This window comes from Apteryx rowi, unplaced genomic scaffold (genome assembly GCF_003343035.1).
Source record: "Apteryx rowi isolate R43461 unplaced genomic scaffold, aptRow1 scaffold_31, whole genome shotgun sequence".
NCBI classification, from domain to species: Eukaryota; Metazoa; Chordata; class Aves; order Apterygiformes; family Apterygidae; genus Apteryx; species Apteryx rowi.
The window spans coordinates 1,703,889-1,719,708 of NW_020449530.1; the positions used below are offsets into that span (position 1 = coordinate 1,703,889).

Genomic DNA, 15,820 nt, shown 5'->3' on the forward strand with positions numbered 1-15,820 from the left:
AACATGATATTGAAATTTTAACTATAAAGAAATACAAGGTGAAAATCATATTTCAGACATCATATCACAAAGTGTTCCCTTGAGTGCATTTATTACAATAGTTTTATTATGTGAACCCAGAAACACATAAGCTTCTGGGCTTGTTCAAGATAGAACAAGTGCTTTAAATATGAATTTATAAACAAAACAATTAAAATATTCAATTGCTCTAAAAAACACTAAGCAGTTTATCTTAAATTTAAAACCAAAATCAAACCAAAGCACATAAATAGGCAATAATTAAAATATGCTCATTATCAAACTACACCAAAACCAAGCAGATGTCTTTACAGTTCACAATACTCAATTTTAATATAGGTATAAGTTTGATATTTTAGTAACAAAATATAAAATTTATATTGAGGTCTGCAAAGTTAACAAAAATACTGAGAACAATTATGTAATTATATCAGTGAAGAATCCTGAAATCTATCAACTGTGCATCATTTCCTTATTCATGGGATCCTGCAGGCCAAAATATATCATTTAAGATAGGGTCCAAAAGTAACAACAGAGACAAAGTACCCCAGAATTGCCAGTCATTTGTCAGTTCTCATCTGTCAGTGTCAGTTGACCACAAAGCTTCCTTTTGCTAAGTAATCCCCCTTCTGTCCACTCCCTTCCCAAAGTGTCAGGGAAGGAAAGTTTTAAGTCATCAGTCCTCATTAGCCTTGCACTCTGTTGCTTTCAACAGTATCAGTGACTATACTTCCCCAATCACATTTTCCTGGATCTCTTACTTTTGAATATTCCTTAGAATTATTTTTGGGGTCTTCATGTTGTCCCACACCCATGGTTTAAAAACCATCTTCTGTCCGACCTTCTGATAATGCTGYCTGTGTTTCCTACCCATGCACTCAAATGCCAACAACTCTCAAACCTATCTCACCCTTTTTGCACCCACACTAACTGTTTGCAGCTCTTCCTGGACATCCTGGCACAATTCTGCTGTACAGAACTTCTTCATTCAGTTGAAGAAAATAAAAAGGGAAAGGATTTATATCTGTAATGTTGATATTGTCTGACCTTATTCCTTACCCATTGCTTATTTTTCACATCAGCATCTTCAAGTTAAAATCTTCAATTAAAATCTTCGGTCCCGCAACAACCATTGTAGCTTTCTGGCATGTCTTTTTTCATCCGTGTTTTAAAGGCACTAAATCATAATTTGGCAGTCTTATGAACAAATGCCTATTCTCCTTGGTTCACCTCTACTAAAATCTGCTTGAATTCACTTTAATCATTGCACCGCCTTCCCCTTTCTTCATAACGGACACACAGTAAGCACTAGTTTTCATATCAGAGTGCGTGAAAAACATTTAAGCATCAATACCAGCTAACACACACAGATACACAAAATAGAGTGCATCTTCTGTATTTAAAAAACACTAAATAAGCTTGCAATGTCCTGTACACTTGAAAAACAAGTTGAAATCTTTAAAATCAACCCACTGAACATTTGTTTATGCTTACACATGCAGCTCTTTTATGGATACCTGTGAGACAAATTCATGTGAAATGGATGTACAGGACAATGTAAAATGTTTACACTTATTTGCTCAAATAGTTTAAAGGGCCAACAGACAGTCAGTTTAATTTCATTTTACTTAACCACACAATTATATCACCATTACTATATTCAGAATAAGTTTATTTAGCTTCTGAAATCCCTTTTCAAACAAAGAGTCTCACTTTGCCACTCTGAACCATAAATTCCAGACAGGAACAAACTGTTCCTCCTTTTGGTTAATAAACAGACACTCACTAATACCTTGTCAGTCCCCTTACGGTCTTTGAATGACTAAATCACTGCTTCACACTCAAGCCCAACAGGTACATGCAAATACAAAGTCTTGCTTTAACCTATGTTTCACCCTGCATATGGAAGGAAAGAGGGTATTCAGAAGAGCACCCGTTCTCATGGGACTAATGTGATGTTGATCACACATGACAAGCTGTCATACTTGATAAGAAGTCATGTGGAAAATGGAACGAAGAGAAATTCCATTGCTGCCAGCACACAAAAGAGCTGTTTAGATAACCAGTGCTGCAGAGTCAATGGTTTCCATCCCCTAACACCCATAACTTTGCAGCAGCTGCTGATTCCAATAACACCTGACCATTCAGTCATGCCAAAACATCAGAAACCTACCCCTCCTGGCTCAGTGACTTTGCACTGTTTATTCCCCTATCAAAGGGCTTCAGCTTTCTGCATCTCCTGTATGTTGTCCCTTAGCCATAAAAATGCACCCAGTATTGAAGAATAGCATATTCTAACATCAAAGTTCTTAAGAGAGCAGTTATCCTTTTCCTCCTTTAGAGGACTTCCAAGTCGGTTTGAAAATAACTAGGATAAAATAGTAAAAAGAGCTTCTGGTAGAGCAGGAACATCATATTTTCATTCTTTATTAATGCCAAAGGTCACACCATAAATGGTACTTACAAGATTCACCAAGAAGAAATGCTTTCTTAGGCAGAAAAAAAACAGGTCTACCTATTACAGGTCTTTGGTAAACTGACCCTGAAAGGCTTCTTTCCAACCCAAAGACACAACAAACTTTTGTTACAAATTCTTATACAAAAAAGTGAGTACATTCCACTTCCTATTTAAGGAATAAGCGTTCCCCTTTTGCCCAAGAGTTTTCTTGTTAATAGTTTATTTTTCAGGTATATGGAAGTAACATGCAAAGTAGGGGGAAAATGTGCTCTAAAAGTCCATGGAGCACTGCATCACTGACAATCAGGCAGTGCTATGACTGGTAACCTAATGTAATACTTTGGTAAAACTCCACCCTTAAGGCCATTCCAGAAGCTTAGTAACAATACAAGACTAACCTGTTTCCCAAGTTTGATCCTGGGAAGAGGAGGAGGGATGGAAGTCATCCCTCAGAGTCAGAGAGCCAGCACATCTGATTCTATTGTGTTTGTGTCAAACTAAGGCTAACAAGAGACAGCAGCAACTATAAGAAGAGACTGAAAAAAGCTGTATGTCTTTTTAGTTCAGATGAATACAGGGTCACTGAAAAAGAAGGCCTCTGATGTCACAGATCTGTGCTGGAATTTTTTGTTTTATATCTGTTATTTTAACTTATCAGTATGTCTGTTTTCAAGTTTCAAGACTCTGTATTAATGTCTGCATAGTTAACATTGAATTGAAAATTCATTTTCAGCATGACTCTAGAAATTACATAGTATCTCAGGCTCTTTTTTAAAAAAATAAGCAAAGCGGAAAAGCGAGTGTCTAAAAATTTTGCAAGCACTGAGAAGTGATGCAGATATAAGAGATCTCTTTAGAAATGTATTCAACCTTTTTCTTAAATGAAAAGCATATTCATTACCCCAGCAAACTCCAGAACACAGACTGTCATACCAGATGTAGCCCTTGGTTTGAAAAGAGGTTTAAACGAATCTACTTATAAAGAAGTTTAAACATAAACATGCCTTTACCCATAAAAAGGTTCTGCTAAAAATAAATTAATTGAGTCCAAAACTCTATTAAGGACCAAAAAGACACAAGAAATTGCCAGCTAGAAGTCTTTTCTTTTGTGGGCAGAGAGGAAGCTTAAATAAGTGGGAATTTACATCTCTGGAGGGACCCCCTCTTTCTTCTCCGACTCACAACCCCAAGAATTGCCTTTCTTCTCCTGAGTTCAAGACATGGGTCTCCCATTACCTCTAACAACTGGATTGGTCTGACATATGATGTGTAGCTTTTCAGATTGTGGCTTTTCAGCCAAACTACATATATTGTGCTGTAAGAGGAAAGTTTCTAAGGAATGTGTTACTTAGCTAAAAACATCTCACAAACTTTAATTTCCCACAGAACAATGATAGGTACTATGAAGGATAAGTAAGATACAGACATGGAGGACAAAGAAAACCAAGATATTCTACAACAGCCACTCCACCTGATGACTGAATCTCTTGTGACAACAATTATCCCACCCATCATGGTCAATACCCTATGATAAATCTACTAATGTTAGATTTGGGATTGTCATAGAGGAGCCTTGAGCTCACCTACAACGCCATAAATCCTGATCATCTTTGAGTATCTGTACATGTATTTCCTGAGATGTATCAGAGTTCTCTTCTAACTGGTGCATGTGAACACATACATGTAAAATCCACTTCTAGTATCCCAATTCAATACCGCTTAGCAATAAGAAATCTGTTTGGGAAACTGCTACCACTATAACGACTTGATTACTGAATATATACAGCACTTCATACACCAATCTCAAAACAGATAATTAATGGCTGAAAGGACAATGTGCACAGTAATTGGATTACAATTACCATGGATAACATGTATCTCAGGGAAACTGTAAAACTGTCAAAGTTTTGTTCACCTCTTGTGCAATCTATGCCACGCTTAATAGTGACATTGATTATAAATCTTGTGGATGCTCCTGCGAGCTGAAGGATTATATAAGGTTTCTTATTCTTAGAATTCTCTTCAGGAGATTGTCTAGGAAAACACAGAAAAACAGCTTTCCTTAGAACCACAGTTACGACTACAGGCTCATGGGATGGAGTCAAACCATGGAGAAATCAATTTAAAAAAAACCCACAGAAGTACACTAACAATTACTCCCCTTGATCAAATTTCAAGAAGCATTTATAACACAGGTGTATTGAATTAAAGTACCTGGACACTTCTAAAAGACAGCAAGTAGCACAGGCAGCTGCAGTAGACTGGAAGCCTCCATAATGAGTGTGAATTTCAGTGGAAAAAACTGTAAAAATGTATTCCAATACTTGATATTTATTTTCAACATATTTTCAGCATGTTTTCAATAAGTGATATTTATTTTACTGAGAGCTTTCTCTCACATTTTAACTGTGCTCATCCATTGCTTCAGGTTGTATGAATTTACACAGATGATATCTTACCCTGTCTATTGTATCAGATTTCTCTGAGCAATTTGTATTATTCACCTATCTCAAATTCTACCAAAAAGTAATGGTATTTACTGCTAATGAACCTTACTTTAAATAAACTGAACCTGGAATTATGAAGAATCATTATTTTTCCAGAACTGGGCCTGGAATAGAAGTAATCTCTAAAATTATTTCTTAGTTAAGTTTGCTTGTTTTTCCTCTAGAGATACTGAGATCAACTACAAAATTCTACACAGCTGTAATGTCAAAAGGATCATTTTGTCCAATAAAATAAGCTTTTCTTCGAGTGCCTGGAAAACTGCAGACAGTTCTCTCTTCAGTCCCTGCACTGAAGAGCAGTTCTCTAAATAAAACTTTCATAGTAATACCCAGGTGTTGACTTAGAGATTGGCCTTCTTTGGCTGAAGTCAGAACTGGTTTTAGCTAGTGGAACTGAAGCCACATTTCTTGCAACAAATCAAGACAGACCAAGAGACCCCAAAGCAATTACAGTGAAGGAATTCTTCATGTAATTTGTTCGAGCTTTCTCTTTACTAAATTAATTCTCTCTGGAAGTCATCACTCTATTAAAGTATATTAGGTCTGCAAAAATTAAATACAAGTTTTTACATGAAATCTAACAAGTATCTTGCAGATTTTACTTTTATCTGAGTTTTTGGAAGAGAAAGACACACATCAGAAAAAGAACTCTTCAATATGAAATGCAAGAAAGCACAGCTTTTGGGGAGATGACCATAGCAGGAAAATGGAGGCGAATGAACAAAAGCATTCAATTTTTCCTACAAGTTCTACAAGAGATAAAACAGCAGCACTACTCTTAGGAAAGACTGCTTTTCTTTTTTGTTGTTTTGAGCCATTGTATATATCTTCTCTACTTTATCTGGAATGTTGAAGCTTCACTGAAATCTCCTTCGGTATCAGACAGTGAGATCTAGCAGCCTGCTGTAGAAGGAGACTCAGGGGAAGTATATAAATACTAACTACACCTAGTTTATCTTACTTCTCTATGTTCTTTATATGTGCAACGGAAAGAGAGAGAAGATCCTCCAGTGTGATTCAAGGCAGCTATAATTAGGATCTCACTCTGAAACACCCTCTAGAAGAGCCTCTCACTCCCCAATACAGGTGGAGACTAAAGAGATTAACATAATGAGGCTAAAGCCAGCCTTTCTGGATACTCCCTTTATATTGTAGCGAGACACAGAAATTGGACAAAGAGTAGACTCATCTGGATCTAAGAAAAACGTATGAAGGGAGATTATTATATAGCAAAGAGTCAATACCTCGTAAGAATGAAAAGTATAAAATAGAAAACTGTTTTGCAACTAAAATACAATCAAATAACCATTAGCAAAACACCAGYGACTAGTGTTTTAAACACCACAAAAACCATCAATGAAAGTACCTCAGGCTCTGTCAAGATATTTTACCAATGGCTGATGATACAGCATGAAAAAACACACTGACAAACATGATGCAATGTCATATTATTATCCCTCTCATATTTTCCTTATGAAAAACAAAGTTCCTACTTCATGATGGCATTCTAAACAACTATTCATTTCCATTTACTGGCTTTCACATCTCATTTGTTCTTTACAGGTTTCTAATACTGCACTTGTTACTGTAATACCCAACTGACTCCCACTAGTGCATTAGGCAGTGCAGCTAACATCCTTTATGGGCTGCTTGTTCTCTCATTGTCTCCTTAGGGGAGAAGCTTAAAAAGAAGAGTGCTTTAGTGCAGTTTTCACCATGTTCTAAGCAACAAGATACAGATTGTACATAACTACTTCATATTCAACCAAAATGCATACAGCACTTCACAATAAACACATGGCCCTTACCACAGACAGCCTGAGAGTGCAGTTGAAACAACTGTTAAGCAACAAGAAAGGCAGTAGGAGAAAAGATTTTTTTTTTAAATGGAAAAGCAACTGTCAGACAAATGGAAAGCTGTTGCAAGGACAGAAAACAGGTAAGCAACAGCAAAAGTGAAGAAAGAAACAAAAATAAATTAAAGTTACATAATGCCTTAAAAGGAAGGATAAAATGTTTGCACTTTGTTTAGAAGGAGACTGAAGTCCATCTAAGGCATTCAAAACAGAATGAGAAACAACATTGCAGATTAGGAGTAAGGGAGAATGATTTTTTCCATTTTTTAATCAGAAAGCAGTAAAAACATTGAAAGAGAGATCTAATTACAGTGAAAAATGACCAAGGGAGGAAAAGTTGTGTTCACTTCCTGTTCTTGGGGGTGTTGGTGAGGGAAGTGCAGGAGAGTCTCCTGCTTAGGATCGAAGGTTTAGAGCAATGGGGATGAAAGGACAGATTTTCAAAGTGTCAATGCCTTAGAGTATTTTAATAGCAAGTCCAAGTACATTCCACTGTAACATAAGCTAACATATCTAAATAGTGGATATGTGATATAGTGGATAGTGGATTCAACAGTTATCTTTAAACAAGACCTCAAAAGTCCTCTTAATTGATTATGTGTATGTAAACATCTGTAGCAGCACTTCCTCTTTATACAGTTTTAATAATTTTCTTTAATTCAAACATTTCTTACAAGTTTCTGTACTGAGAAACAATTGAGAGGTTTCCTCTCAATTTTCAAATATTTCATAGGTAACTAAATCCAAATTATAAAAAGAAAGCTTTAAGACTAAGTTTCCCTACTGAGTCTTACATTTTCAGAATGAAGCAGACTCTTCCACATGGTAGGTTTGTATGTACCTCATATATTTCCAATTATAGTCCTGTTATCCTGACTGGATATCCAGAATGAGGTGTTATTCCTAAAATAACCACATCCTCCAACAAAGAGTTTCATGAAACAGCATCTTGGCACTAAGGTGCCTCTCCCTTCATGGACCACAGATGTAGCCAAAGTAGAAGTAATAGACACATCTTAAACATACGATGTTTAATTTTATAAACGGTATATGATATAATCAACATATGCTCTATATTTTAGTGCCAAACTGATAAAATTATTTCTGCTGTATCTTTGATGCTATCTTTTTGTTTTAGGAATTTTCTTCTGATGACAGATAACTGGAGTAAATGATAGAGTATGCATTCTTAAATGCTCATTCAAGGAAAAAAAGATTCTAAAAACTGCCCTTTTTTTAAAATATGACTTTCATCAGAATAAGCTGCGGATAAGTGACTGAAACATCATTAAGAATTGACAAGCCACCAAAATGATCTTGACAAATACATTGCTTGTTTTAAGTGCTTGCTACCCCAACATAAAAGAAGGTTTATTCCCTGGAATACGAAACAATCTACCAAACTTCTTTTGTTATGCTCAATTTCCTATATGCATAAGCCTGTTCTGGAAGAAACACCTGACTCCATGCAATCCTTGACTTCTTAAAAATAAAGAAACAAATAAATGCAGCGTAGGCCAGATTAAGTCTCACATCTCCACACTACCACTGACTGACAACAACAGAAGCGTTAACATAATATGGCAAAAATATTTAGTACATGGTATTGCTTAGGTCATCATTCAGAGATTATGCTGGAAAACACCACTTCACCCCTGCTTACTTCCATTTGCCTCCCAAAAAAGGCAAACACGGGCTCAGATTCTCAAGATGGCTCAACAAAGATGATAAATTCTCATCCTTCCTAACCTGAAGACAGCTATTTAAAACCATGTATTTGCTTCATAAACACCAGTCACCTCTGGCACAGCTCAAATTAAAATAGCAATCTAAATGCAAACAGCTTTGTTTCCATCAGCATTTTTTCACATTATTTTAAATGAATAGTAAAATAAAGAGATACAGAACACTAAACATCTGGCTGACATTCTACATATATGCACAAACAGTTCACGACTACAAATGATTGCCAAAATAGTTACACGTGTATATGTGGTATATCACCTTGAGTTGAAGGAGGAGGATGCTCCTGTGGCTTCTCTTGTGATAAAAGTCCCAGGTAGCTGAGAACTACATATTTTGTTTCATAATGAAATCCTACAGGCACAGCAGTAGAGGACGCCATCGGGTTGACTTGCAATGCTTCAGTGCTCTTATTGGGCACACGGGGTTTTCTCTCGGTAACAGATGAGGGCTGTAAGGAAAGAATAGAATGTTTTGTTTGTTTTTTATAAGGTTGCAATCGGTCATGAACTCATACATAACAAGGAATTATGTAATGATCTTAAAGTACAATCCAGATGTTTGTCTTTATATCCTATGCATTCTTATTTTAATAAGAACTGTGCAGAATCAAACCAAATACCTCCCAGTCCAGTACCCTGTCTGACTGTTGTCAGCAGTGGAATTTCTCACTCCCACTTCACATACGAACTCTCGCATTAAAGCAAATTGAACAGTTCCTCACCATGCGTCCTCCTTCCAAATGTCTCCCGACTCAACCTCATATAAAAATACATGCAAAGAAATTCTGAGGGGTTCTGAAGACTTAGTTAACTACAATTTGAGGGAAAAGTTCACAAGAGTTCGCTTTTCCCCTAAGCCGCAGATGACTATTTTCTTGCCTCTCAGATTCTCAGCTATTACAATGCTCAAAATTTTTAATGCAGCAAAAGTGACCACAATTGCCTCAAATTCATTTTACTGTTCCAGCAGCAGTGGAAAAACATATGGTCAACAGAAGAAATAAAATCCACATTTATTGTAGAGATTGGAAGAGCAGATGGTTGTGTGTCCTGGACTTCTCACCCAGACATTAATACTGATAGAAATCCATATCTAATGGCAACATCTGGCCAAGGACCTTCCACATTTTATTCTATTTGTTTAGTCACTTTTCAAACATCCAAATGAGAACAGTAGAAAAGACTAAGATAGAAATAAACAACAGCCAGAAGGGACAAAGAAAAAAAGAAAAAATCTTAGAAGACAACATGGAGAGGGGGAAAAAGCCATACAACAGATTTGAAGGAAGTTTCAGACTAACATGCTTTTAGCTCTTTAAATCAGGAACAGTCTGGATAACTTCTTCCAATGTACAAACAGCCTGACAAATTAAATAACAATAATTAGGGCTTCAAGATGAGCTTTCAGGTTTAAGTTCTCAAAAACTTCAGAGAGTCATTCCTGAACAAGAGGTACCTCACACTTAGCCATCAGACTGGATATTTAACTGAAAGGCACACAGAAATGTTGAGGCTACAGAACAGCTACTCAACAGGTACCAAAGGAGCTAGGCAGTTTACTAGTTTGAGACTACATTCATCTTTAGCACAAATAATTAAACCAGGTTTAGCAGTAAAAGTGCAGTCAGAATGAGAAAAACTCTACAGAAATACCCAGCAGAAGTTGGTATACCTCAGGAGGCTTCCTGATTACATTGGGAATGTCTTGAGATTAAGACAGACCACCAGGTTAGTAAACCAAAGCACAATCTGCAGATGATGCCTCAAGATTAAGAAAAAATAAATAAATATAGCACACAAAAGAAAAACATTGATCTGTCTAGGTGTATCTTGGCTAGCTTCTAATTCCCCTCCTCCCTGGAAAGGAATTCAGATTAACAGCAGTACAACTGGTTACTGAGGATAAACAGAACCAGAACTATGCTGTGGCATGGTTACTTTGTAAGTAGCTTGGCAAAGAAAAATTTATCTGTCAAACTAAAACCTGCAAAGCAAAAAGAGTTGATGGAAAATTGGCTAGGTGTTCTTTCTTTAATCTTTAGCAATTCTAGCTTCTGAAACTCATTCAGCATTAAGAACAGAGGAGGAATGTTTCATGAAGACTATACTCTGCGAAGCCCTGTCTCTTCTTATGTATTTCAAAATGCCTGAAATCCTTTACCAGAAAGATTTAATTGGGTCTTCGCTACAGACAGAACTGAAATATCAATCTACATAGGAACGGCTGTTGAGACTTTGAGCCGACACTCATCTCTTCCCTCAGAGCAGTAATCCTACATTTATGTTCTCTCTTCCATCCCAGAGTGCTCTATAGGCAATGTGTTGTGCTTCAGAAACATAAGACATTATAGCAAAGGATAAGAGCAGCTTTTGCACAATACACAGCTACCCTTCAGCCACTATCACAAACTGAGACTTTGATAAAACAGGGACATTTGGCAAAAACAACTGCTCAAAAAAACATTAGGAATCTTTAACAACAGATCTGTTCTTCAGACCTCACACCAGATGTGAAAGATGTCATTCACCCAAAAGCAAAAGCTCCCCAACACACTGCAGTTTTGTTCAGTAGAACAGCATAACCCTGAAAGCAAGATATGCCCTGCAATGCCTACATAGTGAATGGGAGCCCTTCAAGAAAAACTGGAGAGACCTATCTTGAAGGAATCACAGTCTGATGTATGGTCCAGAGAAATCCAGACACTACACTGTATATCAAAGAACAAGTCTGAATATACAACAAAGATTTATTCTTTAAAATAGAATTCCAAATCAACACCAAAAATGAAAGAAATAACAATCTACCAGTACAAGAATGAGACTCCATACCAGCACAGTGATCCATATGCAACAGTGAAGCCTAATTCATGAACATTTCAGCATGCTTAACTGAGCACCTTGGGGGGGGGGGGGGAAGAGAGAGAATCAGACAAGTTATTTAAATAGTGGTTAGTGTTTCCTTGAGAAGAGATTTAAAAACAAAAACAAAAAACAATCTTCAGATGAAAAAAAGTAATCACTTTAGTTAATACAGTCCGAGAGGCCTGTATGGAAGAAATATCCTAGGCTTCATATAAAAGAATATCGGACCAGAAATGCATTTCAGAGTCACTGATCCTCCCTTGAGGAAAGCCCATAATGCAATCATTCAATTAGTCATTTTAAATAGTGAATGTAGTCATTTTAAATAGTGAATGATTATTTGTGTTTACCAAGAGAAATATTGCCTCGTATAGAGTAAATATTTCAGAAAAGGCCATTTTTCAGGGACGAGTGGAAATAAAACAGGACACACAGGTTGAAAGGCTAGATCAGAGGAAGGAGAGTATTCCATTTACAGGAGCATAATGCAAAAGAGTCCAGAAACTACTGAAGAGAACAAGACAAAGGCTTGTGTGACAGATGTAAAAGAGCAGAGGAAACAAGGCATGATACAGAACACTATGTGAGCCTTCAAAGCAAGGGCGAGAGGGTTGCTTGTGGTGTAAGAGATTCAACACAAGAATATTGCTTCCTCAAAAGCCAAAGAGACCATTACTGTTATGAATTACTACCTACAAAAAATTGCAATCCTTCTCAATTCAAGCATGCTCAAGGGGGGAAAAAAGCTACATGTGCTCAAGCTTACTTAGGTTGTCACTCCTCCAACCCTGCTGTCATTTGTTCTACATGGGCTGAGCTGTTCAACTGACCTGAGAACTGGAGTTCCAGTCAGACCGACAGTTCCTCATGCAGTCTGTCGCATCCTAATCCACAGGAGAGTTATACCTTATTTCAAGGGCAATGTAAAAACTACCAATGAATACAATGAATATAATCCTTTAGAGAAGGGGCTCTACTGTGTTTCAGTCCTTACCTGTACGATTCTAGCATGCATCAAGCTACACATTTACTAAGTATAATTCAAAAGCCAAAATGCAACAGTATTATGATACTGCCTTTAAGGACAAGTCACCAGCTGTCGTCAAGATCTGCTGGATACCCATTTGATTGTTGCAGGTCAGAGACATATCTTATGCATTTAGAGATGTGCCCTTACAAAGTATTCTGTTGCATGTTTATAAACAAAAGAATAGATGACCCATATCCTTACCGATTTCCATTTAATGCACTAAAAACACTAAAAACAATAGCACAGTTACAGATTGCCTTCATTCCAAAAATAACACCAACATCATGAAAGTAGTTAAGTCCCACTCGAAAACAGTCAGTCATTCCAGGGTGGGAGGCAATTCCCATCTACAGCCCAAGTTACCAAACTTCACTTACTGGCTACTAATGTAATTATTCTAGAGTACTGCGAAAATAGAATCCCTTCCTGCTGCTTGAGAATTATTTCAGAGGATGAGTGGTCTCAGTCAGGCAGTGTTAACCTAAGCACAGATTGCGAGATTTAGAGATGTAACAAAATCATAGTACACAAGTTCAAATCATTTTTAGGGAAGCATGCTGCTGAAATATTCTGGTTCATCCTCTTGATAGCTACCTCTGTAACAGGTAACCACTCTTAGTACTGTCAGCTCACCATGCTTCAGTCTAATCTACAACATTACATTTATACCGTGCTCTGTATTACAATTTTCAACTCTCAGTGAGTTGTTTGCAGGTCATGTACCTATAAAACCATGCCCCATACAAACAACATGAAAAACATTCAAGTACTTTCCAAGTTTACCAGAAGGGTTGTATAGATATTTTGAATGAAACTTGCATGTGTGGACTAGTTCAACCTTGCAGCAGTTTGTCTCTGAAAACATTTCACCTACCCGGTAGGATTCTCCAAGGCACCTGACTGTGATGAAGCTGGAAGATAAACTCTTCAGTATTTTTCCAAAAATGCATTACAGTATCACTTAGAGATACTGATTGTTTTTAATAAACTGATAATTACTGAGTTCAAACATGTCAATTCCTACTGGAAATGAATCAATACTACATCTATTACTGATCCTCTAGTAGCACTTAAAGGATAAAAATACTGGAAAATGCAGTAGTCATTTACCCGGCTGTGGTTTTAGTTGATCTTAGATGGAAATGTAATTAAATGAGCATTCCAGACAAATGTTTTGGTTTTCTTTTAGAAAAAAAAACCCAAAATCTTATGAATTATCTAGTACAAAGGTTTTCAGTCTTTCCAAGCTTTAAACAATCCTGTCACAATATTAAATCATTAGAAATTCAACCTTCATGAACATGTTAGAAAGCCCAGTTTTCATTCATTTTGTTTTCATTTGCCATGTGCTGCTTGGACTTGAAAGTAAACAAGTCAGCAGGTAGCTAATGCAGAAGCTCTCCCGTTGCTGCAAGTTTCCAAAGCACCAGGCAAACACAGGAATGAAACAGATGAGCAGGTCTCTCAGAATGCAGCGTAAGCTACTCAGTTACTACGGCGATGAATGAGATATTTATATCTAGGCAGAAACAGCAAGAGGCAGAAAGACGGGGATGAGTCAGTCAGCAGGGTTTGCACTGGAATCATATGCCTACATGCTAAATCAGTGCAAGCACCAGGTGCAGGCACAAAGACCGCGCAGCCAACAGGCGCATCCTGAAGCCACCTGATCCGCTCGCTACTGAACCATCTGCAATTCAGATTCGGCCGACTCGCCTTTCCACCGTCCTTCAGAGGCTGTTGCGAGGGAGCGGGGGGGGGGGGGGGAGAGGGGGTCGCGGCTCCTTCTCCCAAAGCGCAGGGCCAGGCAGGCCAGCGGCTCCATCGCGGTGCCTGCCCCCCCTCCCCTCCTAGCCCTCCAGGGAGGGGCCCGCAACCCGCACCAGGAATCAGCGCAAGGCACGGCCACCACCACGACCGGCCGCGGGGGCTGCCCCGGGGAAACACACGCGCACAACAACCTCCAACGGCATGAGTCGCGCGGGCGGGGGCAACGGCTGCGAGGGGGAGGGGGCGCGGCCCCGCCCCGCCCCCTCACGGAAGTTCGCAGGGCACCGACCCCGCGGGGATCGGCCTGCTCCCTCCTCCCCTCCCCTCCCCGCCCCGCCCCGCAGGCGCGCGGGAGGCGGGGGAGAGGGAGGGAGAGGAGCGCGCGCGCGCCGCCGCCGCCGCACTGACTAACGGCCGCGGCGCTCGTGCCCGCTCCCCCGCCCAACTCTCGGCCGGAGCCAGGCGGGGGGAGGGGAAGGGGGGGAAGGGGCACGAGCGCGCGCAAATGGGGGGGGGGGAATAATAAGCCGCCGCTCCCACCCCTTCCTCACCTGAGAGCGCCGTGAAGCGGAGAGAGGGGGCCGGGGAGGAGGAGGAGGAGGAGGAGGAGGAGGAGGGGGGAGGAGGAGGAGGGAAGGTCGGGCGCGGAGCGGCGCTGCTCCGGGTCGGTCCGCCGGGGGTGGGTGTGTGCGCGCGCGCGCGAGGCGGTGCGAGCTTTGCCCTAATTTGCCGCCGCCGCCGCCATGATGGAGGGGCGGGAGGGGAGGAGGGCACGGCGAGGGGGCATCACGTCATGGCACTTTGTGTCATCGCGTCACAGCCCACCCCGCGGGACGGGGAAGGGGGAGAGGGGAGAGGACCCGGAAGGACATCTCTGTCGCTACGTGACTTCCCCCCTCCGCAGGATGGGGCAGGAAGAGGCGGGGCGGCTCTGCGGTGGGCCGAGGAGCTTCTGCCTCGGTAGGTGTCATGGCGGCGGGGGCGGGGCGGTGGCAGCGCAGCTTCCTGCGCTGGGCACGTGACGCGTGCCCTCGCGCCGCCGGGCGCGGGGGCTCCGCCATGGAGCTCGCTGCCGCCGGTGCGGGACCCCAATGAGGTCGAGCAGGGAGGCGTCTCTCCCGTGGCAGGCGCTGGCCCCAACGTGTCTCCTGCGCTCAAGGGCATACGTGCAAAGAATGCAGCCAGAGGATTTGCAAGTCATCCTCGCAGGAGTTAAGCCCTGTTTACGTTTTTTTCATGGAAAACTGAGGAAAATGAAATTGCCGTGGCTATAATACAGTTTACATATTTATAGGTTAGGGTTAACTTCAAAGTATGACAGGGTATCAGAGAAAAGAGAAGCCCACTATCAAGCCTGGGGCTTCACAAAATGACTAAGCACTAGGAAAGAAAGTAAGCTTTGAATAAAGTTCCAACTGTAAGTTTTAATATTACTTATGTTCTTCCTGAAATAATAAAATGTTCTCAAGTTTCAAAACATACTTTGCTTCCTACATTGTAATATAACTGAGATGTAAACATTTATGTATGCATTTTTTTTATATATCTATAATGATAAGCCAGTTTTCTGAGAG

The 15,820-nt window shown here is 39.9% G+C and overlaps 1 protein-coding gene across 10 annotated transcripts in view; it reads right to left on the reverse strand.

Moving 5' to 3' along the window:
* Positions 1-15,159, reverse strand: part of BCL2L13 (BCL2 like 13) — a 43,873-nt gene extending 28,714 nt beyond the window's left edge. For 2 of the 10 annotated variants that reach the window (XR_003254325.1, XM_026070435.1), the window contains exons 1-2: positions 13,768-13,983; positions 8,844-9,033 (exon numbers count right to left, since the gene is read on the reverse strand). Coding sequence is in view for 8 of the 10 variants with exons in the window: in XM_026070435.1 (XP_025926220.1) it covers positions 8,844-9,033; positions 13,768-13,800 (223 nt within the window). In the remaining 2 variants the exon portion in view is untranslated. Of the gene's footprint in view, positions 1-8,843; positions 9,034-13,767; positions 13,996-14,071; positions 14,091-14,142; positions 14,164-14,797 lie in introns of those variants that run through there. The other 8 variants (XM_026070442.1, XM_026070443.1, XR_003254326.1 and 5 more) reach the window with 8 other exon arrangements.
* Positions 15,160-15,820: the final 661 nt, after the last annotated feature.